General features: G+C 41.8%; 1 protein-coding gene across 2 annotated transcripts; it reads right to left on the minus strand.

The window, feature by feature from the left end:
• Nucleotides 1-1672: 1672 nt before the first annotated feature.
• TNFSF11 (TNF superfamily member 11) lies at nt 1673-26991 on the minus strand. Of its 2 annotated transcripts, none has more exons than XM_055702963.1 (5): nt 26605-26991; nt 18324-18491; nt 11642-11687; nt 11464-11562; nt 1673-4073 (listed from the first exon to the last, which is right to left on the minus strand). In XM_055702963.1, the coding sequence occupies exons 1-5, from the start codon at nt 26824-26826 to the stop codon at nt 3652-3654; spliced, it is 957 nt and encodes a 318-aa protein (XP_055558938.1). In that variant the 5' UTR covers nt 26827-26991; the 3' UTR covers nt 1673-3651. The 2 variants fall into 2 exon arrangements, with proteins under 2 accessions (XP_055558938.1, XP_055558939.1); XM_055702964.1 differs by lacking the exon at nt 26605-26991 and adding an exon at nt 22860-23045.
• Nucleotides 26992-27915: the final 924 nt, after the last annotated feature.

The following is a 27915-nucleotide window of genomic DNA, read 5'->3' on the forward strand; positions in this document are numbered from 1 at the left end:
AAGTGGGATAGACAGAAAAAGAAACACTCACTGGCTGGAAAGAGCTTGGGAAGGCGGAGGGGGGAGTACCCAGGTGCCAAAATATGCAATCGTAACCCCATATATGAAATTTACTTTTTTAGCAAGAACACAGTAAGAATATACAGATGTTTACATGCACGCAAACACACTGAATTCCAAATAAACCACTGCCAAGTAAGATTTTTTTAACTTCAAATTTCAGCCAATAATCATCCTCTATCCACAGACCAAAATTATCTTCTGAAGATTACAAACTAGGAGTCACATGTACCTTTCTTAGCCAAGAAAGCATTACCTTCTTCTCAAGGTAACTCTCTTAACTGATTAGTCTACTCTCTTCATTAATTGTGTCCTGACGAAGCAATCAAATAAATGAAGCAGACAGAACAGACACTTCCCGGGGAAGGCTTGGTTTTAGGAAGGTCAGTGCTACAGCAGGTAGTTTTACTTTATCACCTTGGCATATGGGCCCAGGCTGCCTTCAATGACGCTACTGAAGCTTTTCAATCTGTGGCTGCTCAGATATCTGATATAAAGAGCAAGATCAAACTATACTAACAGCTCCACAGGGAGCCTCTGGCTTCCCTTTAAATGCATGTAAAGGTAAGAAGGGACAAGGGCCACGGCAAGACAGGCAGAACAGGACCTTCCATTTGCTTTCTATGTTGCAGTGAGCGAGACTAGCCAGAGCTCGGTTTCTAATTATAAACCCCATGGTAACTTATACAGCCCCACAAGGACTATTTTACCACATCCCTCCCACCTAGTTCATCACATAGCCAGACAATTTTGCATTCAAAGGATGCTTAGGCAAAACAAAAGCAAAAACACCCAAAACCCACCACAACCCCAAAATCTTTTAGGCCTCAAAAGTCAGCACCCAAGGAAAATTTAAAGCCCTGTATTGCTTTGTGAAATTCTGGTGCCTACAGGTGTGCTGCTGAGCTGAGGCACAGAAGCCCTCTTTTAAGCTCCGGTGGGTTTGGATGCACAGGTAACCAACCCAGGGGCTCAACACACGCTGCCCATGCTGTGACCTTACCTAGCACACACTCACAGCCCACAGCCGCGGCCACGCAGATAACGTTTAACACTGGTGGTTCCTCTCCTTCACATACCACCACCCACAGGCAGCCCATTTGCTAAGGTTAAATCCTAAGCACCAAGTCTAACTCAACTTTCAAATCATTCAAACCCCCAGTCTACCTCCCCGCAGGGCAGGGCTTAACCCCCAGAACAGAAACAGAGCAGACATTTTTCTCCCAGCCTGCCACTGGACATCTCTACAGTGGAAAAAATATGATTGATGTGACCTGTAGCTCTCGAAATTTTGAAAGAAAACCCCCAGATTCTTCAGTCATACCTGGTCTTGAACTGACAACTGTTTGGTGTAAAACATAAATGGGAAGTCCTAATTTCCAGCTAAATTTCCAATCCCTGATGATGTAACTCCACTTTAAAGTGGTGGATGCATGTTTGGAGCCAAATCAAAGCTTCATAAAATTCACTGTAATTGTCTCAAAATAGCAATTTGTGCCTCACTTGTGAGTTACACCATACTCAGCCTGTATGTTCTGAAGTCTCAACAAAATGATTGAAGCTGCACAAGAAATACAGGGACACAGGAAAATAAAGAAATCACAAAGTTAATTTTTTTTTAGAAATATATTTTGTAAGAAAACAGTATTAACATTAACAAGAAAAGTTTATTATACAGTATAAAATAATTGCTTGAATTCAACATGGTTCTTTACCAAAAAAATAAAAAAAAAAAGCCTGAGGATTTATATGAAGCCTCAATTCCTACAGATTTGAGTCTTTTGCCTTCTGTGATTCTTACCGCACTGAAGAGCGGGTTTTCCCACCATCACCCTTAGAGCACAGACAAACACTCCTAAAACCTCCCTCACCCCTTCCCCAACAAGTTGCTGTTCCCTGCCCAGATGTGCTCTAAACATCACCTGTAGTACTTTCAGCTCTCCCCTACATCCCACATACCCACCTCTCAGGTTCCACGCACCTACCCCTTTTGGCCAAGCAACTATACAAGCAACAACACACGTTGCAGCTAGCTAGGAGTCTCCCTGTACTAATTTGTTGCCTAATATGAACAGTGGCCAGCCACTGACAAATAATGTATCATGGCTGAGTCGTTCTCAGCTGTCTGTTCTCATAAAACCTGTAAGAGTATCTCTTAACACTGCCATTCACCTGCCTGAGCTGGCAGAAGCACGCGGAGCTTTCGAAGCTAGAAGGGGAGACAAGGACAGGCAATGCAATGACATAAGCTTCACTTTTTTGGGAAACTAAGCTAAAAAAGTCATTAATTGCAGAATTTACAACTTGCAGATTTTGTTGTAGGAAAATATGCCTGTTCAGTAACTATAAATACCCCTACATTTCAATGGATTATTACATATTAATTTTTAAAATTTCTTTTTTATTTAGGTAACGCCAGCTTTGTAATGTCAATTACCCTTGAGGTTTGAAAGGCACCCAGTGACCAGCATTCTGGTGTAATTATTCATGACATCGGTGTGATTCCCCCCCTCCCTATAATACTGACAAGATTAACAGAAATCTATTAAGTTAAAAAGAACAAAGATATATATTACATTTGCTAATTGCAAACAACCTCTTTTAGCTGCAATTTTTCCCATTGGGATTAAAAAGTGCACCAGTTTAACATGTCTGTACATTAAAAACAGTTTAAAACATTAAATATACAAACAGCAAGAGATTTTAAATATTTTGTATCAAATACTATAGGACAATATAATTTACTTTTTTTTACACAAAACATTACACCTGAAATATAACTTTAGATATTACAGAATATAAAAATACATACTTTTTGTCTAAAAAATGTCTTTGCAGGTTCTGGCACAAAGTAATACTTTAAAGGCACACTGTATTTTGGCAATCTATATTTGCAATTAACTGTGCAACAATAATAAAAATGACCTGTAATTAACCTTTTAGAACTGCAAGGCCAGATGATCTCCCTTCTTCCTGGAATAACCCTTTCAATCAGGTAAAAACTTAAGCTGAACTGTTTAGGTGTTCTGCAACTCATTTCTGCCACAGCCTGAACTCTCCAACCCTAATCCAGCAAAGCAAGAACAGGCTTAACTAAGCATGTGAAAAGCCACATCAAATGCATGGGATTAGTCATACTTTTGTAATCTCTGCCATCTCAGGGTCAGAATGCTCAACCCCAAGCAAAACTGAGGCCTAAATGCAAGCTGGGAGCCAAGTTCTTGTCTTGTCCTACGTTTGCACCAAAACTAGTAAAAGTAGCACAGGTCAAAAAGGGCAGAACTCGGAAACAGAAGTTCAATACTAATTGCTCTGATTTCAACTATGCCAATGTGAAAGTTGTAACGGCTGTACCGAAGCCAGTGGAGACATATGAAGTAAAACTGCTATAAGACTGAATCAGAACTATGTAATTTTGCCCTTTATGCATTTGTGGGACTCACGCTGGAGTCTGCACAGGGCAATAACGTGTCTTTAGAGATATATGGCTTATACAGATGCAATTGGGCTGCAAAAGACTTTCAGTTCTGTCTTCAAGTTGTTTCTGGACCACTAAAAACGCAAACAGTTTTCAGCACACTAAGGAAAGATTCAGTCTAAATCCCTAACTTTAAACGCCCCAAAATAAGTTGCTTCCTGTGACGAATCCAGTAGCAATGGGTTTGATACCTGGATACTGATCATTTCACCAGATTTTAATTTAAAAAACCCTCCTACATTTACAGAATAAAAATGAAATTCTGAATTCCCTGACCAGTATTTGGTGCTTCCTCCCTTCATCAACACATCCGAGCGCCTTATTTTAAGGTTTGTTTTAGTCATATACACCATCAGCTGAAGCCCTCTTTTAGTCAGGTTTCCTGAAGTTTCATGATGTCTGAAACAAATGTTAGCATAAAGGTAGTAAAACCCGTCTTGATTAACAATTAGTTTTCCATCATTGAACGTCATATTTGATAGGTTTGCCTGGCCTTTGTCATGATGCCAGGATGTGAGGTTGACTTTGCGAGTTCCTGAAGAGGGAAGAAAAAAAATAATTATTATTTTTAAACATTTAACAAACCCCAACATTTAGAAAGCAACCTCTGGGTTTTAGAATCAACAGCAACTAGAGTTATATAGCCTAAAGTGAGGATTAGACAGACAATTATAATAGAAATTCGTAAGATACTTTTTTCCATCATGAGCTGCCATATTTGGCTTACTATTTCTACCTGTTTGCCCTGCCACTAGAACATCTGCTGGACCATGGTACAACACACTTCCCCAACAGTTTGACTACGCTAAGCAATCATGGAAGAAGCTCAGTACAGAAACTGCGTTCCACCTAAAACTTCATTTGAGTAACAAATACTTGAGAGGAATTTGAAAGGAAAAATTGCTAATGAAAAAACTGCTAATCTTGTTATTAGTCTTTAACTTGTAAATGTTTGTAAGGAATAACTAAACAAAATCTGAAAAGATGTTAAACTGAAAATTCTCCAAAGAGAAACCTTATGAAACCTTCCCATATTTCATGTTCTTGTGACTGTAGTGGTACAAAGGTAAACATCTTCATTTGAGAAACCCCCAAAAAAGGGCAAAAAAAGTCAGTATGCTTGTGCATCTTTAGTACTGCACAGTAAGTTGGCTACACTTTAGATAGCACTTCAAGTATTTATGACAAATTTTTTTTATGCAAAAACAATGTTTAGATTTAACCCAGTGCTTGCATATACTGGAATAAGGCTCCACAATCTGGTTTAATCATACCCTAGATATGTAGGATAGTGGCCCACAGCACAATCCTTATTCTTTGAGAAGTGTACAAATAGTTACAGCTGGGCAGTCACAGCTGTTCAGGAGGTAAACTCAGATTCTTTGTCTAACACCTCGCAGAAAGTCTTAGAAAAAAATCCTCTAGGAAAACAGATGTGACTCTGGATATATTGCTTTTTTTTTCCTTTTCTTATTTTTATTCTTTTTCAAGTATCTTAAGTTTCAAACTAGAAGCAATGAGCCGATATGCCATGCGTGGAGGAGAATGGTCCCCTTCAAGCAGTCTTAAACTGGAGATCCACAAATCAGGAAAGAAAATTATCATAATATTCTGCCTCTCCATAGAACATCATGCATGTGAGAATCAAAATACACATGTAACAGTTACTAAATCTGACTATCAAAAAAGATAGATTAATAGAATTAACATATGTAAAGAAGCATTATTGAATTCCTTCTAACACAAATCCTTTCAGCTCTGCCTGCATGATGATGGCCTGGTAAAGAGGAAGTTGTGCTGTATCTGTTAAGGTGACTGAGTGCTTTGTGAAGAGGACAAAAAGGTGCTGAGAGACTGGAGATGTTTAGATTAGTTCTTCAGCTCAGCACTGTCACAGAAAGCTAACTTCGCATATACAGGTTCTAATGCCCCCCAGGAATCCTGGCCCAAAAGGCACCTCCTGGGTGCTGTCATCAAGTAGCCACACTGAAACCTCCAAGAGATGGTACAAGCTGGTCAAGTCTCAGATCTCATTTCATTTAGATCCTGCTATTTGAGGCTGTGTTAAGAGATGGCCTGGCAGGTCAGATAGGGAAGACTCAAATGCTCTCTCTCGGTCCTTCTAAATCAGGTCATGTTTGACCCCTCGGATTAGTTTTGGTGGCACAGTGTTAAGAAGCAGATCTGCAACACCAGCCCAGTTAGCAATGCTACTACAGCTTGCGTATTATGTAGAGATTCAGAGTATTTTCTGTTGAGGAACATGCCCTGCAGCACACATCCCACAGCCCTATCACCTCCCTAGCTTCACCACCACCCCACTATAGCACCCACCTCATCTCACAGCCTCTGCCTGCAAAAAACAGAGGGACAGGCAACAGTGGGAGGAAGAGATCCAAGCAAGACTGGTGGGCACACACACGCAGAGGAAACAGCACTGTCCTGAGAAAGCTGCACAGGCCCTGACCCTTCCTGATAGGCACAAGCCACTAACACTACCTTTTATTCAGTGAAATGCACAGGGCAGAAGACAACAGATGAGAGTTGCCCAACTTTTTCTCCTACCCACTAGCAATTTTCACCACACAAGACTAACTATTTGTTCCATCCCACAGCCGTGGGTCCACACAGGCACCAGAGGACCTTACACCTTAGGCTCCCAGTGCATCTAAATGCCTGCTTGAATATTCAGTACTCTATTCTGCCAACATCAAACGAAAACAACCTATTCCCACCAAACTTTCCATGGCACATGTCAGCGCCCAGTGCCCTCTAACTCCAAGCATATATCAAGGCATGCCCCAGAAACAATGCTCAGAAGCATGCAGGGGAAAAGCCCCAGGTACATTTCATTATTTAAAAAGATGCCTCTTGGACTTGTTTGCACAAAAAGTGAGGGGAAGTAGGGACAGGAATTTGAGAGCCATGAGTCTTCCCTAACTGCCAAGGGCAAGTAACTTTTGCAGCGTATGAGAATAATACTTCAATAGCAGTCCAGAACAAAAAGCTTTGGCATTCTTCCACAAAGACTTGAGTGAAGCACAGGCTGTCAAAGGCAGATCATAAATACTTGCTCCCTTATGGCTCCAGTGCAGGCAGGTAGAAATTATACAAGAAAAATCATACAAAGAAGCTGTCTTCTGTGCAGCGCCTCAAAAACCTCTGAAAACCATCAATTAATTGGAAGCGACACCAAGATCTTAAGTCTCTTCTTGTCTAGAATTATTCACCCGCAAGAGATGCTTAGATGGGGTACCAGAGTACACCTCTGAAGCACTGGGGATAGCTGAGGAAGTTGTAGAACTTCTTGTGTACAGTGTTAACTCTGCCAGAAAAACTGCAGGAGGATAGGCAAGAAATCACTGCTTGGATCAGAGGAGACACAATTCAGAGATATGGGACAGGAATGTATACATATGATGGAACAGAAAGGCATGCTGGTGTGCTGGGACTGACTGGTGGCCCACTGGGTAGTTGCTAGTCAGATTTTATTTACCTGGCAAGTAAACTTTTTAGTTGCCAGTGTTAAACAAGTAGAAATTTTGAAGACATCTTCAGTGGGAATGCATGATTCTCTGCTGAAGAAGGGGAAAGAGATAATAGGTGCCACAGTCATTTGTAATTGAGGTGCTGAGGTGGTGAAGTTTGTTCACACTGTTTTGGTGTTGAGGGCAATACTCATCATTCATCCACACTCACATAGAGGGACAAGCCAAAAGATGATAGAAGATGACCCTTATTGTTTTGAGCAGTGGATTAGCCTAGATAACTTCTGGAAGCTCCTTCCAACCTAAATGATAATGCTTGTATTATATTTTATACATATTATATATATAATATATATTATATAGATATATCATCATTTTATATATGCATGTATGATTGCATTAACTGAGGCAGATTGCCTTTTTGCCACAATTCAGAGCTTTGGAAGAGGCACACCACAGTCATTGGCACAGCACAAAGATACATTGGTAGGAGTTACGCCATGCAACATTTAATGGAAGGTTCAAGCAGGCTCTCAGCACTTCTGGTGGTAATACACCTAAATTTGGAGACACCAAAACCAATCACTATTCCAAGACACAGACAGAGGAGAAAACTGGAGCATGCAAGTGGAAAGTCAGCTGTCCGTATAGCAGAAACTCTGAAATGTAACCCAAGCCACGGGACAGTCAGAAACTCTGCAATACAGTATCTTCTGTGACAAAATTTACTATGAGCCATGAAAAAAAAAACATAGCACAAAGTCAGTCATGTTGACAGAGAAGGAAGATGTCTGAGGATAATGGGTAAGATAACATTCCAGACATAGTAAAAAGCATTATAAAAAAAGTCAAGATAATAAAGTCTTTCTGTAAATGTTGTTTTGATTACAAATCAAAACAATGTCTTGTATATTTGTGAGCATGAACTAATACAAATGAGTTTCAATAAAATTAATTACTGAGAAGTAATATGATGCGAGGGGACCAGAGGAGAAAGTAGCCCTGTACTGATAATTTCTTTGCATCCTAGTAGCTTTCAGGTATAAATTAAGCCTGAGGGAAGGACCAAAGCACTGTTTGCTCTGAAAAACTATTTTGGAGAAAAAGGGCAACTAAGCTGAACCTCTAGCTGTAAATAGCTCAGAATACTACAGCATTTCCTTAAGACAGTGAAAGGTATCAGTTCACATTCCAAATTATATATTTAACATTTATATTTCTGTTTGTGATTTTCTCCTTTAAACTGTGAGTAATTTCTGTAATCAATTTATAAACCAAAATTCACTGTTTTCATTTAAAACCTAGGTAGCATTTATAATGAGCTCTGGTAAAAACCAACCAGCAAGCATCCAGCTTTAACCTAAGGCAGCAAACCTAAAAAATACACACAGCAAGCCAAACCACTATGGCTTCTGCAGCCAAATGATGGGTGGGGACACCAAGATCTGGGAAGGGTTATTTTCCCCCTTCCTCATACTCCCCCTAGCTGCAAAAGTCCATGTGGAGCTTGATATTATTGTGAACCAGGTGAAAAAATAAAAGTGTTCCCTCAGACACTGCTCAGTGCCCCTTCATGAAAGGTGTTCAGTGGCAAACTACTTAAAATCCTGTTTGACAGTGATGAAGAATTAATATTCTCCCCACCCCCCAGACATTGTTTTCTTTGGGTCAGAGTGATGACAGCAGAGAACCTTAAAACACTATGACCAGATCTGTCCAGACTCATGGATGGCATAAAATAAGTTAGAAGGATTTCAGATTAGAAGGATTTCAGACATGTAGGCTAAGGAGTCAGGGGAAGAAAACAGAAATTGCTATTTGCAGTCAGGGAATGGGAAAGAAACTCCTGGTGACCTTCAGGCAAATTCCTCATCCTTTATGCCTGTCATTAACCTCTATGCCACCCAGCCAAGTGGGTACTGCCTCATACCAGCCAGCATAATACTGAAGTGCCCCACAACTAGAGGTCCAGGGTTCCAGGCACCCATACTGACACAGCCCCTCACTGCTGCAATGCCCACAAGGACCGCAGAAGCTGTGCTCACAATTAACATCCTGGCCAATGCTCTTCCAAAAGAGTCAGAAGTCATACGCGCCAGATCAGGAGGTAATATGTTCAAGTCATCACATTGGTAAGGGGTTGATCTGCTCCAAGGAGAAACAGAGCAGCTTGTTGCCACACATGTATTTCTGATAGCTCCTGCAGACTGTGTTATTAAAAAAAAATAAAAATAGTATGAATAGAGCAAGCAATGCCTCCCTTGATATTATTCACAGATGTGCTATGTCACTCCTTGGAAGATCAATGCAGTGATGCACAACAGTAAAAATTATCACTACTAGTCCTGATAAAAATACAGTTTACTGCAACATGCAGGTAGACAGCAAGTAAATTCCCCACGGGAAAAGGTGGATTTCAAAGTGGGACACTGACACTCTCCACTTCTGTAGATGTAAGTGATCTCTCTGATTAGCAAATTAACTGAATCCTTCCAAAGACAAAATGCTAAGACAAGTTTACTGATACTGCATTTTCTACTATTGACCTATGTCAAAAGGCAATATCTGACTGAAACAGAAGCTTGTCAGGAGGCATTTGAGCTAATAAGAAAGCTTGTAGAAGTTCTGGCTGCCATCTGACAAGCTGCTTAAGCTCTCTGGTTATAAAGGCAATGTCAATGCACTTGAAGGGAGAAAGAATCCTATCCCTACAGGCAAGAAGCTGTACAAAAGTGCTTTGTCTTTAAATTGAGCAAGAGCAAGAGCAAGGTATTATACTATGCAGCCTGCTAAAAATCTAAGATTTCAAGCCTCAACACAGCATTCCCCCTTGGTTTGGTCATATAAAACAGAAAAGGAATGCACATAGCTTAGTAAGTTCAGCACTGCAGAAAGTATACAGCTTCAGAAGAAGAAATCAGTGGTGATCGATGTCCCCTCCTGTCTTGAGATCCTCTAATAGCTTCAGAAAACACTCTGGTTTACTTCTACCACACCAATGATGATCACTGTGTTGAGAATACAGAGAGAAAAATCTCAACTGACATTGCCCCAGGGCAAAAAAAGAAACATACTAAGATATCTTAAAATTGCAGGAATTAATCTTTTCCTCTGGAGTGTGTTCCAAGGCAGAATCATGTCTTGTTCCCTCATATCGTACTAGTGAGAATATTCCCAAAGCTATCCAAAGGTACCTGTGGCTAGAGAACAAGAGCTCTGGCAAGATAAAAGAATGCCATCCTCTTACCATAGGGGCAAATAAAAGCCACAAACATTTCTTTTTTCCCCCTACTCAATAGCTCAGAAACATACTGCATCCAAGTCAACACACTGAACAGAAACCCTGTTCCTCAGAGTACAATGCCATGATCTTTGACCTTCCTGCTAACAGACTAGGTGGATACAGACAGACCCTTGTGAATCTTTGGCATGTCTGAACATCAGGAAGGCCCTGAGAGTCTTGATGTGAAAAAGTCTATAGCAGCACTGCAACATAATAATGAATGGAATATGACAAAAACCTTTCCAACATGCCATTAGCAGAAGGAAACACTTGCTATAAATTCAGTCCTATGCTATGGGAGTACCCACAGAGGGCAGGGAACTAGCGGGCAAATTGTAATGACGCTGGGACTGCAGTTCTAGGCCTTCAACACCCCAAAATGAAAGATGTGCTTCCTTCATGGCAAGTTTTTACACTGATGGGCACCTGACGTGTGCGTTATGTATTCACATAAGATTCTCAGCTTGCAAATCCACCCTGAAGACAAATGTTGTGTCACCCAGTACAGAGCCAATTATACTTCAGCACACAAAAGGAGCACTGCTGTGAAGGGTAGAATAGATGGACATAAGACATTCTTGAATTTTACAATAGAAAACAACATATTTCTTCATCTGACAACAGAAAAATCTTAGATTCAATGGAAGGGAAACATCTTCCAGCCTGCAACATCTGGATTATGGCTAGTCATGTATAATATATCCTTGTATGTATGTACACATATGTCTGTGTGTATGTATACCTACAGCTGATGTCCAGTGTCAGTGAAGAACTCCAGATGGGCCTTACTAGCCCAACAAAAATAAGAAATGAGGAAAGCACTCAACGCCTACCTCCATTCCTCACCTGAAGACAGCATGAAGAGGTAGGCCAAGCCCTCACAGCTTGATCATGAAAACCGGTCATGTGAAATAGAGGCCATTCAGCACATAACAGACTGATGTAAGATACCTGAGGCAAAAGGGAAGCTATCCTGTTGTTAGCATTACCCCTGCTGCCTCTGAAATTCCTTAACACAACCGATTTATTCTCATTATCAAAAGCCATTTCTGAAATCCCAGTCTGTTGCTGGTATTGCTGAACTATTTTCATATACTTCATTGTTTAACACATTTATAGTAGCATTGGAACAATTCTCTTAAAAATGAACTTACCAGATGGAATATTCTTATCATCAATAATGAGATGGGCAAATGGCAGCTTCTCAGGTTTGTTTCTCTTGTACAGATCCATTCCTAATGCCTCCATTGCAGCTAGAGATAAAAGAATCACATTACCTCAGAAAGACAAGTTTAGAACTGAAATATTTCTTATTTGTAAACCAGCACCTACCTTTTTCTGGTCTTGGTGGTGCTCTTCCCATGACACGCTGGACTTCCTAAAATGAAAAAGAGTCACTGCTTTCAGTGCCTTGGTTTTGTAGTCTCATGTATTTCAGGTAGTTTGCACACACTGTGTGTATGTATACATGGGGGCTGTTCTAACTGCAGTATATTCAGATACCTGGGACTCGTATTCTCATATTTACACGATGTATAATATTAACACACAGTTTAGCTGCTACAAATCAAATTACTTCCTCTGTCCAACACTTCTGATAAAGGTGCATAGGAATGATGATGTGTATGATCACTGCACTATTTATTGAAGTAGTGCTCACAGGACATTTACAACCTTTCTTACTTACTGCACTTGGAATATTTCTCAAAGTATAATGGAACAATAGCTGCTAAGAATGCACCACATAAAACAGAGTTATGAACTGATTTAATTACTTGGGGTCAAAAGGTAATGAAAGCAGCAGTTCTACATAGGGACTAGTGTGTAACCACACTAATAACTAAAGCTAAGCTCTGAATTTCACTTGTAATGAGGTAAATTAAAAACCTCCACCCCTCCCACTTGACCACTAACAGGGAAGAGGTTGCAGATCTACAAGGCTTTATAATCAAGGCTCACATCTAACAAGGTATGCAGGAACTGAAGGATTAAGCATATTCCACACCGGTACTGGGCCAAATGGACTGGGTGCCAGAGTTTGGAAATATGCATTCTACAAAACTGCAGACAAATTTTAACGTGAAACCAGTGTTACTCAAAAACAAGAACAGTGCAAGTAACAGACACCAGGCACCACAAAAAGCCTTGCTTTTAATAATCCATACCTGTTTTCATCTTGAGAAAACATAAAAACAGCAGCTTTCAAAAGTCTAAGCAGCCTATTCTTGTTACAAGCCTGGACTGAGTCTTGGTAACATTCAGTCCTCAGTTCTGTCCCTTGTTCTCCCATCACTCTCTTCATCTCATGTTTTCTAAAAAATCAGGGGTAATATTCTACTTGCTATTCAGAATAGCTCATACCATGAAGGCACCAAAATGTTTAATGAAAGGAAACATTTTGCTGAGGATAGAAAATCATACCTCATCTTTGAAACGTAAGAGAGGTCCTTTCTTTTGTCTGTGTCATATATATTGCTGTTCATCTGATTCAATACCACATATATGAAACATGGCTCAGATTTGGCCAGATCAGCAATGTTCCACTGTGCTCTCAATCACTGCCGTGTTTTAGAATTTGAAATCCTACTTTCAAAACACCCAAAGTCTTGCTTTCATGTAATTTTGCAGCCACGGTGAAATCTGTAATGCCTTAGCTGGTACATTTATTACTCTCACTTTCCCCTTTCAGTAGGTGTTTAAATGCTAAACCAATATGAAAAGCCACAGCAGTATGGAAGTTGTAGTATGACTATCAAAGCATACTCTTCAGCAGAGATATGCTGATTTTGTAGATAAAAATCATTAAGATGCCTTCTGCTGTAGAGACAAGAAGAAACTCAGAATTGCAACTTCAAAAGAAGCAAAACGCATGTCCACCTCCCCCATTTACATTCACTTTCCCTCTCTGATCTTCCTACATCAATGTCAGTTCTAGGTGCATGAAATGAAGCTCAATTCTAGAAGCTACACACCAGCACCAGCCTCTAGCCACACACTCTTTAACTTCATCAGAAGTAGGAAGATGACAAAAAATTGCAAGTACTAGGTACTACAAAAAGTGGCAAAAGCCTCTAAAGAGAACAAGACACAAGCTAAAAGACTGGGAGATGGACCACACTATCAGAGATTACTGGACCACGTTTACTCCCAATCCTTTCCCTGTAAAGGGAAGACTCCTTCATTTTCTTGCTTTCTTAATGGCAACTTCTCAGACGCAGAGCCTGCTTTCATATCTTTTCTTTCTGGGGGATGTGATAACATCCTTGCCTGAAAAAAAAGCCTACCAGGCAGATCCAAAAAAAAAACCAGCCATGTACATTTTAATCTCCTATTATCTAAACCAGTACTAAAAAAAAATAAATCCCACATTTGGTAACTGTGCACCCCTTAAAGTCCTTGAACTGACCAATTTCTATCCTCCTCTTAACCTACGGTTTTTTTAGGAGTAAAGAGTTCTGCTTCTGCACACTTCCAAAGATGCTCTAGCTTTAACATCTGGGTACCTCACCTTCTGACACCTAGCAGCCTGACTGCTCATCTGCCATGTGGAACAGCTGTGGTCCTCATGAAATGCAGTCTGAGCTGCTTTCTTTCTGACTGTTGGTGGTGCTGTTCATCTGCAACATCACCACTTGGTAAGCAGAACCACTACCCAGGAAGACCTGGGTCAACAACTCTCCTTGTCCTGACTGTCTTGAGCCTACTTTCCTGTATACCAGGAGCATCTCTCTCCGACAGGAATATTCTCCTATACTCCTCTTGAAGCTATGCTATTATGCAATTAGGAATGCAAGTGCCATTACAACAAAAGGGAGATTATAAGAGTGAGCCCAACACTAACACACTGAAATGAGCTGGAAACTGTCTCATGTTCATTGACTCTTCTGTGTGCTTGTCACTGGATTAGAAGTGACTAACCTGTGGCCAGTAAACAGAAATCTTTCATCAGTTCTCCAAACACTGGATTGGTGCCAAGTTCTCTACTGGATTCTGACCAGCCCCACAAATTTTCATATTCCTTTCTGTTCTGTTGCTTCCAAAAGGAAGCTGAAATACATGAACTAATCCCTAGATAAAGATGGCCTATGGGTTTCCTCCTGAAAAGTAAGTAGTTCAGCACTTCTCTAGATTTTTTTTTTTTTTACTTCATGTTTCTACAGTTCCAAGGTGCTGATACACAACCTACCTCAAAGCATTTCAGCACATACTTGCTTTTGACTCCAAAAGACTCAAGGACCACATTTTTCAGTGGCTGCCTGCACATAGCCAGTTGTCTAAAGATAGCCTCTTAGTGGGATTATAAAAATTCCCTGGTAGCCTTACTGCAAGGAATTAAGAGCTAGGTTTTTCCAGATCTTTAAACTGCATTCTTTAGCACCTAAATGTCTTTAAGCATCTCATACCTAATCACAATGTACTACCATTAAGACAGCAGAAACAGCTTAACAGAACCTGTCACTAGAACACTGCTATAATGGCATAAGAACTGCTGACAAAATATTATCAGTGACTTCTTAAGACTGCCACCCACAGAACCATGAGTGCTACCAAGCTGTTGAGCTATTTTTAGAAAAACTGTACACAGAAATCAAACCACTTAGTCTTACAAAAAGCTGCACTTCTACACCTTTGCATCATTTGCTCACTGCCCACCAAGTTAATTCTGCTGGCCTGCTTCCCACATTCCAACCTCCTTCACACAGTCACTGTTCAAACAGACAAGCAGCCGGTCACAAAAATGAAAAATGTGTCTTCCTTCATCCAAGAAATTGAAGAGGCCATTGGGAAGCTGAAAAACTGTCACATTTTAAAAAATAAAATCATGCTTTAAGTGCCTGGAAGGTTGGGAACTGCTCTTTCCTCATCCACAGCAGGCTGCAGGTTTTAACCCTTAGTATCTCAGCATCTTCAAAACAAACAACTCTTCCTCTTCAAGTTACATCCGATGTTGAGGATGCACAGAGAAGGCTACGTTTGCAGACATGATATTTGCAAACAGTTTTTTCTCCCCTTTGGCTTTTATAGTATCACAATATCTACTTTGAGCAGCTCTAAGCAGCCTTTTGAGACCAATCAGAAAAGAACCCCTCTGGACATTCATGTATTGCTTCAAATGTGATCTTAAAGCTCTTTTGTGCAGTTGTTTCTTCTACTACCCGAGTGCTTTAAATCCGGTTAATACCAGGAGGAAGTATCTGATTATCTTGCCGGAAATTCAGCAATCTGAAGAAAGCTAATCAGAAAGGAAGTTAGATAGAAAGCACATGAACCAATATTCATCAGAAGATAGTTCAGAGATCAGTAGCACTACAACCTCTACCCAAATGAGTATTCTGTTGCCTGCAGAAACTAAAAAGGCATGTAAGGTTGCAGGAGAGAAACAGTGAAATTTTAGCAACTTACACCAATCGCTCATGAAACCTTGAGTTTGTCTATAACTATATGCACTTTAAATGTCTGCTAAGTATATAGATATCTTTGTAAGTGCTGCCCTAGAGGTCTAGTGAAGTACTCCGTTGCCATGTGGGAGACTAGTTTATGCCTGAATTCCCCAAGCTGCTAGAAGCTGGGAGTATTGCCAAGAAAAGTTACTTATGAATTGACCCAAGATATGTTTGTAGTCCTTTCTACTTCAGGCTCATAACAGACTTCACAAGAACTGTGGTTAGTACATGTGGAGTGCCAAAAGGTTTTTAAGATTACATGCAAGAAAAAGTAAGCAGACAGGCTAGGAAAGTGTATTATTTGTCTGCTTGAAAGTTTATGGGCAATATTGAAAATATGCTGTCTACTGAGTAAGCTGCTCCCTAAGCAGTATCTTTATCCTGGAATATATTAAGGAATTCAACATTAGATTTTCATTAAAAGAAAATCTAGACCTGACCTTGCAGCCCTACTATGTTGGTTTTCATAAGAGCACTTTCATTTTCCATGTCAATGCCTGCTTTAGATTTAAGCACTAGGTCTACAGGTGTGCAAGGAAAACAGATGAGAACCAGTGCAGTAAGCTAAAAGCTGTAGCCAGACCATAAACCTGAGTAAAAGCAAGTTGTCTATTTTCATTTCCTGAACAGCTTGAATTGCAAAAGACAAAATTTGAAAAATCACAAAATGTAAACGGTATTTTAAAGCATTCTGTTTCAGTCACTTAACATGCTGAATTCAAATAATTCAATATGCTCAATTCAAATAAGGATACTGGTTCTTAAAACACACACAGGTTAGATTCTCCTTCAGTAAAGTGAAGAAAGCACAGATGATAGGAAACCACTTTCAAGTCACACCAGTCAAATTCCCAACACAGAGGATTAGCACAACTGGAAGTAAGATTCAGGTGCATCTCTGCCCTTCATTATGGCAGAGCCAACAAAAGGCAGAGCCTACAGAACATGGTAAAGTATAATTTTGCCTTAACACTTTTTCTTTCACTTCTCTGATATACCAAAAAGAAGCAAATGTAGGTCCAGATGAGCATTTTCCTATCTTTATGTTTCTATGTGTCATCCATATATGATGACAAAACACCCCAGAATACTGACACAGCTGCTTAATACATTCCGTTGCATTCAAAGGAAATTCAGAGTCTGATTACTTTGGCAAGGGAAATTTTATTTTTCCCAAACTAATGACCATCAGCCAAAAAAGTTATCCCTACTCACTACTTATCTTGGCCACGGACATTGCAGCATTTAACCTCCATCCAGAACGGCAGGATATGCAGTCTCAGCTAAAGCCAATGCCTTTGTTGAGTAACCAGCAGCAAATGACCAGAACAGACACACAGGGCTGCCCATTCACTTACTGTAACAAGCTCCTTAGTCTGTCATGGGAGCTGCATGAACAAGCCGTCTAGTACCAGCACACAGGGCAAAGTAGGTGTAGTGTGAGAGTTTCTATAAAATGCTGAAGGAAAGAACTAATCCTACAGAGTTAGTCTTTCCCCCCCCCCCTTAAATTTTTAAAGGGGGTGGCTAGTAAAAGGGACAAGACATGAACTCTTTTAGGGTTTGTGCACAAAAAGATCTGTCACTCAGGGTACTCTTAAAAGCAAACATGACATTAGCACAATTAAAGTGCTATATAATTAACTCAAGTACAATTCACTCTGTGAAGTGTGAGTTCAGCTCAAACCTAATGTAATAACCTTTACAAAAAACTGACAGTCCTATGCAGATGTAAAGAAGCCAAGTTATAATGGACCTGGTAAGCCAGGAAAACCAAATACCACAGCATTCAGACATTCAGCTGTTAAATAGCCTATAATTAGCACTAAAAACCATCACACAAAAAGATCAAAGCCAGTTACTGCAGCAGGGCTGACTTCTTTAGCTGACTACTTTTGCTATCTGTGTTTGGGAACAAGCTGTCACTCTCAACTGCTAGGCAAAGACTGTCCAGTTATGCTATAGCAAAGCAGCTCTTCTGCCAGAGTGGGAATGGTCTTCACAGAACAGAAAACTGGCAGTGAGCAAAAAAATAAAAAAGGAGATACTATCCCTCATTTTGGGCTGCAGAAAGAGTAAGAAACAAGAGCAAATGAGAGCAAATGTTATCTCCTCTGTCTTTCAGGCAATATTTTGCCTGCTAATAATCTTGACTTGGGAGAATCTTGTCAGAAACAGGAAGACTACTTTGAAAAAAAAAAAATGTTAAACTGTCCTTTATGAAAATCCAAAGTGTCAGCAAACCTGTACAAACAGTAGGATAAACTACTACCTTCAGGCCCATCCAAATGTCAGAATGGCCAATCAACTAAATGCAGTTATAGTTTTCTCAATGCAACTTCAAGTCTTCCTTTGTTAAAAAAGTAAAACCCAAAATGTGTTTGAATACAGAATTGGTTAACTACTACCAGGCTCATGAGCAAAGACCACATGACCTTGGATGGAACTTCAGGTATTATTTGAACACTAGAAAACACGTCATAGAACTTACCTCTGAATACAGATGTTGGAAAAATTGTTTTAAGTTCAACAGGAGCACAAAATAAAGGAATAGTCTGGCTGTCACTTACCTTCTGCACAGCTCTTTGAAGAGCCTGCTTCATACTTCTACATGATTCTGGTATCAACTTTGCTTCTTGATTTTCAAAGGATGTATCATGCAAATCTGTATTTTCTTGATGTCCAAAAAGTGTTCTGACACAGTGTGCATGTTCTTTTGAAATTCTAGTAGGGTCCATCTGAAACAAAATTATAAGTACAACCAGTTTTAAGGGTCTGTCCAAGAGACATTAAAAGCATTTCATTCAGGAAGAATTTTCAACCACCAAGAAGTCTGACACCTAGCTAAGTTTATTATCTAAATTTTTACTGTAAAAAATTGAGAGAAGGTGGTTTATTTCATTCAAGAAGCATGTGACAGAAGAATTATTTAACTTCTTGAGCTGCCTAGTTCGTTAGTTTAGATGCGTGGTGTTCAAAAGTTAATGATAAATCCCAGTCTTACGGTAAAATACATAATCCTGAATTCCATTTTTCAACCACTTAGTGCAGTATCACAATTATTTTCGCTGGCAACATACACTGTCACCTTGCCTGTAAAAACTATAGTTTGCAAGGTGGCAAGCAAATGTCAAACTTTGGGAAAGTATGTACAATATCTAGCACATCATTTTCAAAAGGAAAAACAGAAGAGCAGAAGCCAGTTATCACAAATTATTTTGTAGGTGTGCTGGTTTGGGCTGGGATAGAGTTAAATTTTCTTCATAGTAGCTAGTGTAGGACTATGTTCTAGATTTGTGCTGGAAACAGTGTTGATAATTCAGGGATGTTTTTGTTACTGCTGAGCAGTGTTTACAGAGAGCCAAGGCCTTTTCTGCTTCTCACACCACACCACCAGCGAGTAGGCTGCGGAAGCACAGGACTTTGGGAGAAGACACAGCCAGGACAGCTCATCCTAGCTGACCCAAGGGATACACCATACCACATGCCATCATGCTCAGCAAATAAGCAGGGGGAAGGCGGAGGAAGCAGGGGACATTTGGAGTGATGGCATTTGTCTTCCCCAGTAACCATTACACATGATGGAGCCCTGCTTTCCTGGGGACAGGTGAACACCTGCCTGCTAATGGGAAGTGGTGAATTAATTCCTTGCTTTGCTTGTGCGTGCACAGCTTTTACTTTACCTACTAAACTGTCTATCTCAACCACGAGTTTTTTCACTTTTACTCTTCCAAGTCTCTCTCCCACAGCGGGGTGGAGTAAGCAGGTGGCTGTGTGGTCCTTAGTTGCTGGCCAGGGTTAAACCAATGCAGTGGGCAAGAGATACTGCTGCATTAAACAGTCACCAAGTAAGATGGCACAAATTCAGAAAGACGAAAGGATGATAAAACTGTACCACAAAACAATTCCGCTTCATGGGACAAAGACTGGTAAATTCAGAATATCTGCAAGATATTCTTAGCCATCAGCCTTTCTGATTGACTCAATTATAATTTTAAACTGTAAGTTTAGAATACTCCTGAATTCTATTAGTTAGATAAACCAGAAGGACATTCCAAGGATTAGGATTATGCCTTGGCAGAATTTAATTGCATAAATGTTATTTAAACCACCTCACCCTCTATTTCCACACTCCATATACTTTACACTCAAGAGATACTAACCAATATCTTTCAGAGATAGCCTAAGACTCTCAGCAGTTACTATCAACTTGTATTTAAGCCACTTTTACTTAAGGCTTGAAGGATTTGGGCACTCAAAACCTTGTCTAAGTTCTCTAACTGTATCAGCTGGTCTAATTAAGAACATTTACTTCTCTCTGCATCAGGAGGAAGGAACAATTTTACCTGAGAATTACAAAAGGTAATAATACATTATTTGTCATTACAATAAGGGAACGCCAAGACATTATGGATAGCGCTTGACAAGTGTTCAGTTTCCTTTAACATAGCACTGAACAAAACAACAACAAAACAGCAAGAGTGAATCAAACACATATCATTTGTTCACACAAACATAAAACTGACTCCCTAACACCCAAAAAGAACCAAGTTAATTTAAAAGCACAAGGGTAAGATTACAGAGGTGAATTTAAATGTATGCCAGTCAGGCAGCCATCCAACAGACACACACAGCAGAGAAACATTTGTTGCACAGATGGCAACACCAAATGCTGCTTCCTCCATCACCACCCTTCTGCTGAAGTCTCCAGACCAGAGACGTTTGCCGGATTCATCCAGATCATCAGCCCCTGTGCCCTGGTTTAGCCATCTCTGTTATCCCTGCAGATGCCACAGCTTTGAGCAGAGGGGTAGAGATTAGTTACAGAATGGCTTGGAGACACTAACATCTTCCTGAGATGGACTGACACAGCTGAACCTGAAATAAAATCTATGAATTAATCACCAAAAACTACCCTAATGACTTCTGAAGTCAGCTAGTGCAGTGCAGCCCCATTAATTGTTTAAGCAGATCTAAACCAGCACCTCTGTGCTGTCACCCTTCTTCTCCATAAAATTTCATTCCTGGTTCTCAGCTTCCTCTTCTAAATCAATAACCTGGGAGGAATTACTGCTGGTCTAATTTCCTGAAATAATAGCATCCTGAAACCAACCCACTCCAGGTATCACACAAGCATCATGGCCCATATAGGGACAGGCATAGGAATGAAAGAGCAGGAAAGCAGCAACAGAAGAAACAACTGCAGAACTGCACCCTCAACTCATCTCTCCCAGTATGTTCTACTAGTATCCAGAACTCAGAAATATCGACTGTAAACAGAAAGAAAAAAAAAGGCACAAAATGTTCACCAACAGCTGCTAAAAGGCAGTTAATACTGAATTAACTGGGCTAGAAGGTACCTCTGGAGGTCTCTAGTCCAGCCCCCTGCTTGAAGCAGGGCCAACTTGTAACTTAGGTCAGGTTGGTCAAGGCCTTGTCTAGACAAGCTTTGTGTAATCTCCATTGATGGAGACTTTCCACCTCTCTGGGCAAACTGTTCTACAATTTAACCACTCTGTCTAAAAACACTGGTTTTGATGTCCAGCTAGAGTTCTCCCTGCTGCAATTTATGACTGCCTGTTTTTGCTGTGCACTTCTGAAGAGGCTGGCTCCATCTTTAGGCAGCTAAAAACAGTTATTAGCCTCCCTCATGTCAGTATGTTCTTCCTTAGGTTTAAAGAATCCAGTTTTCCATTTCTGACACACTACAGTCCCTACCTCTCACAGTGGTTTTCTGCTGGACTCTCCAGTTCATTGATACACCTCTGGTACTGAGGGACCCCAAATAGGACCTGTTATTCCAGATACAGCCTCTTATGTTGGGGTTGTTAGAGAACCTGAGGGAATTAAGTGTCTTCAGCAGGATCTGGGTGTCTGTATTCTCCCCTCCACGCACTTCACAGAAGATAGAAGCCACAGCAAATAACTGTCAGTAGATATTTTTATCAGTAATTCTACTAGTGAGAGACTACTATCACAGTTTTGGATTTATTTAAACACATCTTCTGAAAAGCAGGCAAGAAAACTACGTTTTACAACACGAAGATCATGAAATTTGAAAAGGCCTGATTATCCATCATGAGAAATCATACAATCATAGAATGGTTTGAGTTGAAAGGGACCTTAAAGATCATCTAGTTCCAAACCCCCTGCCATGGGCAGGGACACCCAGTAAGACCAGGTTGCTCAAAGCCCCATCCAACCTGTCCTTGAGCACTTCCAGGGATGGGGCATCCACAGCTTCTCTGGGCAACCTGTTCCAGTGTCTCACCACCCCCACAGTAAAGAATTTTTTCCTAATATCTAATCTAAATCTATCCTCTCAATGCACAACGTAGACTTACAGCTATCACCCATCAGCAGTCAGCCAAATGTGTCACACAACACTGTGCCAGAACAGTAACAGCAGATTGTACAGAAGCACTTACTAGGATTATAGTTCATCTGCTGAATGCTTAAGACAGAAAACCAGAATCTCTGCACATACAGCTGTAAGTCTTAATGGAAACACTGTAAATGATAGCTTCAACAACTTAAAGCTATGCATCCCACCCTGACAAACTGTAAGTCTCTAGAGATGTAGTGCTTGAAAACTGAAGCTCTGAATTTAGACTAGCTAATCCACCTGACTGCCCTTATCTTTTTCAAAGAACACCTAGACTTCACCACCTTCAACCATGAAAATTGGCTCACTTGTCTGAAAAGGCATTCTCAGAAATCCCACATCTTGTATCCTCATAAAGACCATGTACTGAACTGCCATAGCTGTAAACAAACATTACCAAACACGGAGACCAAAACTGTGGGCAAGAAGCGATGCACAGAAAAAACTTTCAAGGAAGTGTTTTGAGAAGAACTTCCGAAGAGCCAGATGAAATACTGGAATGTTCTACAGGAAGAAGCTTGCAAGGCAGAGACCTTCAGCATGAAGTCCTAAACATTTAATACCTGGAAGAAATACCAAGATGCAGCAAAAAATATTGGAGAAAGCTTTGTAACACCCTAAGCAAGCTAAATACCCCAGAGGAATTACCTTATTTAAAAGAGAGAAGCGTCTAGCTTATTTTTCCTATGTTACTGCTGTGTACACATGAATCATGTCTGACCTTGGTCTGACACCATATCTCTGTTGGTGTCCCTTGATTTTCAGCATCTCTCATCATTCTAGTTGCAATTCTGGGCTCTTTTCACCTGACTCAGGGCAGCCAAAATGAACTCCAGCACTGAGGGTGAGACCAAATGAATTGACAGAATTAAGTACCAGTTGTCCGATGTTAAAAGGATTCAGTTTCATTTTAAATGATACAATACATTCCAGACACTTTTACCTATTAAATTTTGCCTCAATTATGAGATTTTACAGTACCACAGTCTGTATTTACTCCTTACAATAAATATCTAGCCTTTATATTTGCACTTAATTTCAAACTTAAACAAATTTCCAGATTATCAAATATCACTTTGTACTCCATGAGTGTAACCACCAAGCTTCTAAAAAGTGCTAATGACCCCCAGAAGGCTGCTTTCTGTTAGCTGCTGCTCTACAATACTCATGAAACTTCAGATGAAATCTGAAAGGCAATTGTTTAAAAGCATACTGTAATGAAAGTGAGAGTTCCACAGACCCACAAAGTACCAACAAAGATCTGACTTCCAGGTCCTCATTTATCCAAGTGTGAGTTCTTCAATATGATACAATACAGACCTTTTTTCTAATGGGAAAAATGGATAGGCTTGGAGTTCTAGGTTAAAATATGGGAGTTAGACATCCAGTCCCCACATTTGGTTTTGAGTGCATCCAGCTTGTTCTACTGCCCTCCAGTCCAGTCAGTGCTAGACCAAACTCCTATCGGTTTATGACCTAAGTACATTGAGGAAGTGAGCCAGAAAGAAAAGTTTAAAAGGAAAGCTTTTGGAGACTATACTCTAGCATGTACCAGTTAAACTAAATACTTTGGTCTCTCACCTTGTGCTGTGCATGAGACTATTACATGATGATCTCCAGCTGCTCCAAGTATCTAACTATATATTCATGGCATTTTCATTGATCTTGAGCAAATGTTCTTCATGAAGTATAAGCAAAGTGAACACTTATGACAAATACATTTTGTTAGTGTTTGATTTCTTGGATTCAGCACACTGCACAAGACAGTCCAAAAAGAAAAGCCAAAACATTTTTATGTTTTTATATTTCAAAACACTACGACGAGAGTATCAGAAAAAGTGAAGAACTGAATTTTATCTTTTTTTTGATGTATCAACTATTGTCTCATTTGCATTGTGCTGCATTATTTCTTAGCCATGAACATGTGTTTACCCGTGAAAATCTAGTGTCAGTTTTAGTTATGTGTCTTGTGAAATTCCAAATGCTCAAGCCACAAAATAAACAAAACTAAGGAAAACCCAAAACCTCTACTATTGTCTCAGCTCATATTGTGTCATGATCCAGCCCAAATAACTTTATGCAAATACAGAGAAAATGTGTATGGTAAAACTGAGTCAGAGTTTACTCAGCCTCTTAAGTACAGTTTTAAAGAGCTTGTAAAACAATTTCTTATTATCAGCCTGTACAGTCAAATCTTTCTAATTCACCAACCAAACAATTCCAGTCTTTTGATGCACAGCTTCCATTATTAACTTCTCATTATTTTAACAAAATACACCACAATACTTAAGTTCTGTTAAAGTACAAATTTAGATAGCTGAAATTTATACTGAAAAGTATAAATTGAGATAGCTTAATACAACTAAATTTGACAGCAATCTTTTGAAAAGGTCAGATCATGTCCCATGTCAATAAAACAATCTGCAAGACATTTAAGTAAGACTTACTTCACAATTTAAAAAATGGCAAATAAATATGGATTACCATATCTTATTATTGCGAATTAAATACTTACATCAGAAGTATACTTATTATTCTATTTTTCAGTGATGGCAAAGAAGACATTTTCTCCATTAGAATTTTCAGGCAATGACTTCAGTCAAGTCTACATCTAGCTACATCATCTCTTTTAGATATTTCAGAAGTTCAAGTTTACAAAGGACTCTATCCAATAGCATTAATCCAGATCTACAGGAACAAGAAACCAGCAAGAGAATTAAGCTGCCAAATGCAGAATTACACCCATTACATAATTTTTCAAATTAGGAAAGCAGAAGAAAAATAGCCATTATGGTAAGAAAGCTCTTTGTACCCTTTGTTAGGCAGTGTGATGCACTGACATGATCAGGAAGAGATCTTAACAACAGAGGGGGAAGGTAAAGAGAACTGAGAACTAGGGTTTTCAAAAAGTGTACTTTGATTAGTTGTTTTGATTGCAATGGCTCTCTAGCCTACTAATCAATGTATAGCTATGCATTTCTAAGCGATATGTTTTGACAATGATGTCTTTTAAAGTTTGTGCAGATCTGGAGTGAAAACCATTTCTCTGCCACAAGCTGAAACAGGCACTAATTTATTTCACTGTCACACAAGCTTTAAGCTACCTTACAATGAGTCCCAGAAATTAAATGACACTCTTCTGAAGCATGCAGGATATAACTAAGTACTGTACTGCCATTCCATTTTATTTTGTAAAAATGGCAAACACAAAGCCATTGTCAGTAAGAAAATATGGTCTGCATAATAAGTGATCAGCAGCATTACTGTATGTTTGATAGTTATTTATCTGTTTAAGTGGGCATACATTTGTGCAACATATTTTCAGAGTGCACTCTGTTAAGAAATCCAGTCTGCTACATCAAGATCAAGCGCATCTACCTAGAAAGTAAACCGAAAGAAACGGGTTTCCACTCACTGCTGACTTCAAATGAAAGGTACACACAGCAGACGTACCACTTCCATGAAGGCAGCGAGGCCCCTATTAACAGAACTAATTAGCATCCAACGAAAAAGCCAAGCAAAAAGCTAACACCCAACCCAAGAAGCAACCAGCCAGCAGGCCCCCACTTCCTCTGAGGGCTCTGCCCGTCGGGTAAGAGGCACAGCAGAGTGAATCCAGGCAGCCAGCTGACCCATTTCCAAGAAGCAGACTCCTCATCTCTCCGAAAGCCTAACCGCTCATCACCTCATCTGCCCCCACAGCAATACCTCTCAGAGCTCCCTTCTGCACGCACCACTGCCTCTCCTGAAGCGTCCTCCCGGCAGGCCTGTGGCCTGGCTCTGAGACCAGCTCCTGAGCTGCACGCCGCAGGCATCCCCCAGCCGATGCCTGCTAACACACAGACCCTGCTCCCCAGTGCCCTGCGCAGACCAAAGGGCAAATGATCCCAAGCGGCGTTGTGTGGTGGTTTGTTGTGTTTCTTTTTTCTCCTTAAAGACATTTCTCCCACTGGTGAAACACAAATGGCAGCCAAGCCGTGTCAAACCCCTCTCCGGTGAATTACCAAAGCCCACAAGACTTCAGACGACGGCTCATTAAGCTGCTTCCCAGCTCAGGGTCTCCTCATGTTCGACCTGGCTAAGAAACCCTGTCCGCCAGCGTGCACCCCAGGCCGGCACGCTACCTAGTGCAGCTCAGGCTAAGCAGCTCCAGAGACCAGGGGATCAGCACAAGCCGGGCAGGGTACGGGCAGCCCTCCAGCCCGACAGCCTCCCAAAGCTGGGCCAACCGCATAGCCAGATAAGGGCGTTCTCTGACTTTTTTTTTAATTAATCGCCTCAATCCCACCCGACGCGAGGAACTTCAGCCCCTTCTGAAAGGTGCGAGGCGGTCGCTGCCGCCCTGCCCTGCCGCTCCCTCACGGCGCGGCTGCCGGCGCCCAACGCCCGCCGAGAAGGCGGGAAGGGGCCGCGCCGGCCCCCTCACCCCGCCGCCGCCTCCGGGCGCCGGCAGAGGCGCCGCTTACCTGAGCTCGGAAGTAGAGAAAGAGGGCGACGCTGCAGACCACCTGCCCCAGCCCCAGGAGGACGAGGGCGGCGAGGAGGGAGCGGGAGGCGGGCGGCGGGTGCGGATGGGCCGGCAGCGGCGGCGGTGGCGGCGGCGGCGGGGCGCTCTCGTGGGCGGCGCCGCTGCCCAGCTCCTCCGAGCCGCGCAAGTACTTGGTGTAGTCTCGGCTGGCGCGTCGCATCGCGGCGCGGGCAGCTGCGCTCCGCTCGGACGGCTCCACAGGCGGCCAGCGGCTCCGCCGAGCTCCCCAACCTCCACGAACAGCCCCGCCGCCCCGGCCGGGCACCTCTTATAAAGTGGGCGGCCAATCAGCCCCAGGCAGCGTGCCTCTGCCCCCCCTCCCCGCCGCCGCACACATCGCCACCGCCCCCTCCTCGCCTCCCCTCCCCGAGCAGGGAACGGCCCGCGCCGGCCGGCGGCGGGAGGGCCGGGCCGGGCCGGGTCGGGTCGGGTCGGGTCGGGCCCGCCCCTGCCCCCGGCGCCCCGGGCTCCACCGCCAGGCCGGTCGCCCAGCTCGCGGTCGGCTCTGCTCCTCCCCGCGGAGCGCAGCTCTTCGCCTCCCGCCACCATGAGCGAACCGAGCGCGGGCAGGGCTGCCTCCCTCGGCCAGCTGTTGCCCGCCGCCCCCTCGGCCCCCTCCTCACTCTTGCCCCCCTCAGGTTTGCGATGCAGCCGAGGCCTCTCTGAGCCCGTGGTCGCGTCAGGAGGGTCCTTTCCCCCCAAACCCCTGGGTACCTGCAGGCAGCACGCACCCCGGGTGGCCCCCTCGGTCATCCCTTGGCCCCTTTGGTGGGACCAGCTCCTCAGGGGACCAAAGGCCTGTCAGCCCCCTCACTTAGGCCAGGCTAAAATGAGCACCAATGGTGTTGGCTTGTGCTGTCCAGGCAACACAGTTCAGAGTCCTTCTGAAGGGCTGGGTTAAAGAAATGGCAGGAAAGTGCTGGCAACCGGCTGCCGCTGGGACCAGCTGAGAGCCTCCCCATCTCCGCACACACAGCCTGTCTGCTGCAGCGGCGTTTCCAAATGCTTGGTTGGGAACAACATCTTCCTGCGCTCCCCACACCTCCTCAGCTTGCATTCAATACTGAAAACTCTTCCTTGTCAAGTCGTGCTACAGTCTGTAGGATCTTTCTCATGGTCTTTCTTGTGGGGGTGCCATTAAGGTCGAGTCTCCCCTTCCCATACTTGCTCATTTAGAGTTTGTCTATTTACAGTTTGTCTATTTACAGTCTTTCCTGCCTCCATGTAGTCTTTCCTCCCCCTGGACCTT

Source organism: Falco cherrug, chromosome 2, assembly GCF_023634085.1.
Source record: "Falco cherrug isolate bFalChe1 chromosome 2, bFalChe1.pri, whole genome shotgun sequence".
Taxonomy (NCBI): Eukaryota; Metazoa; Chordata; class Aves; order Falconiformes; family Falconidae; genus Falco; species Falco cherrug.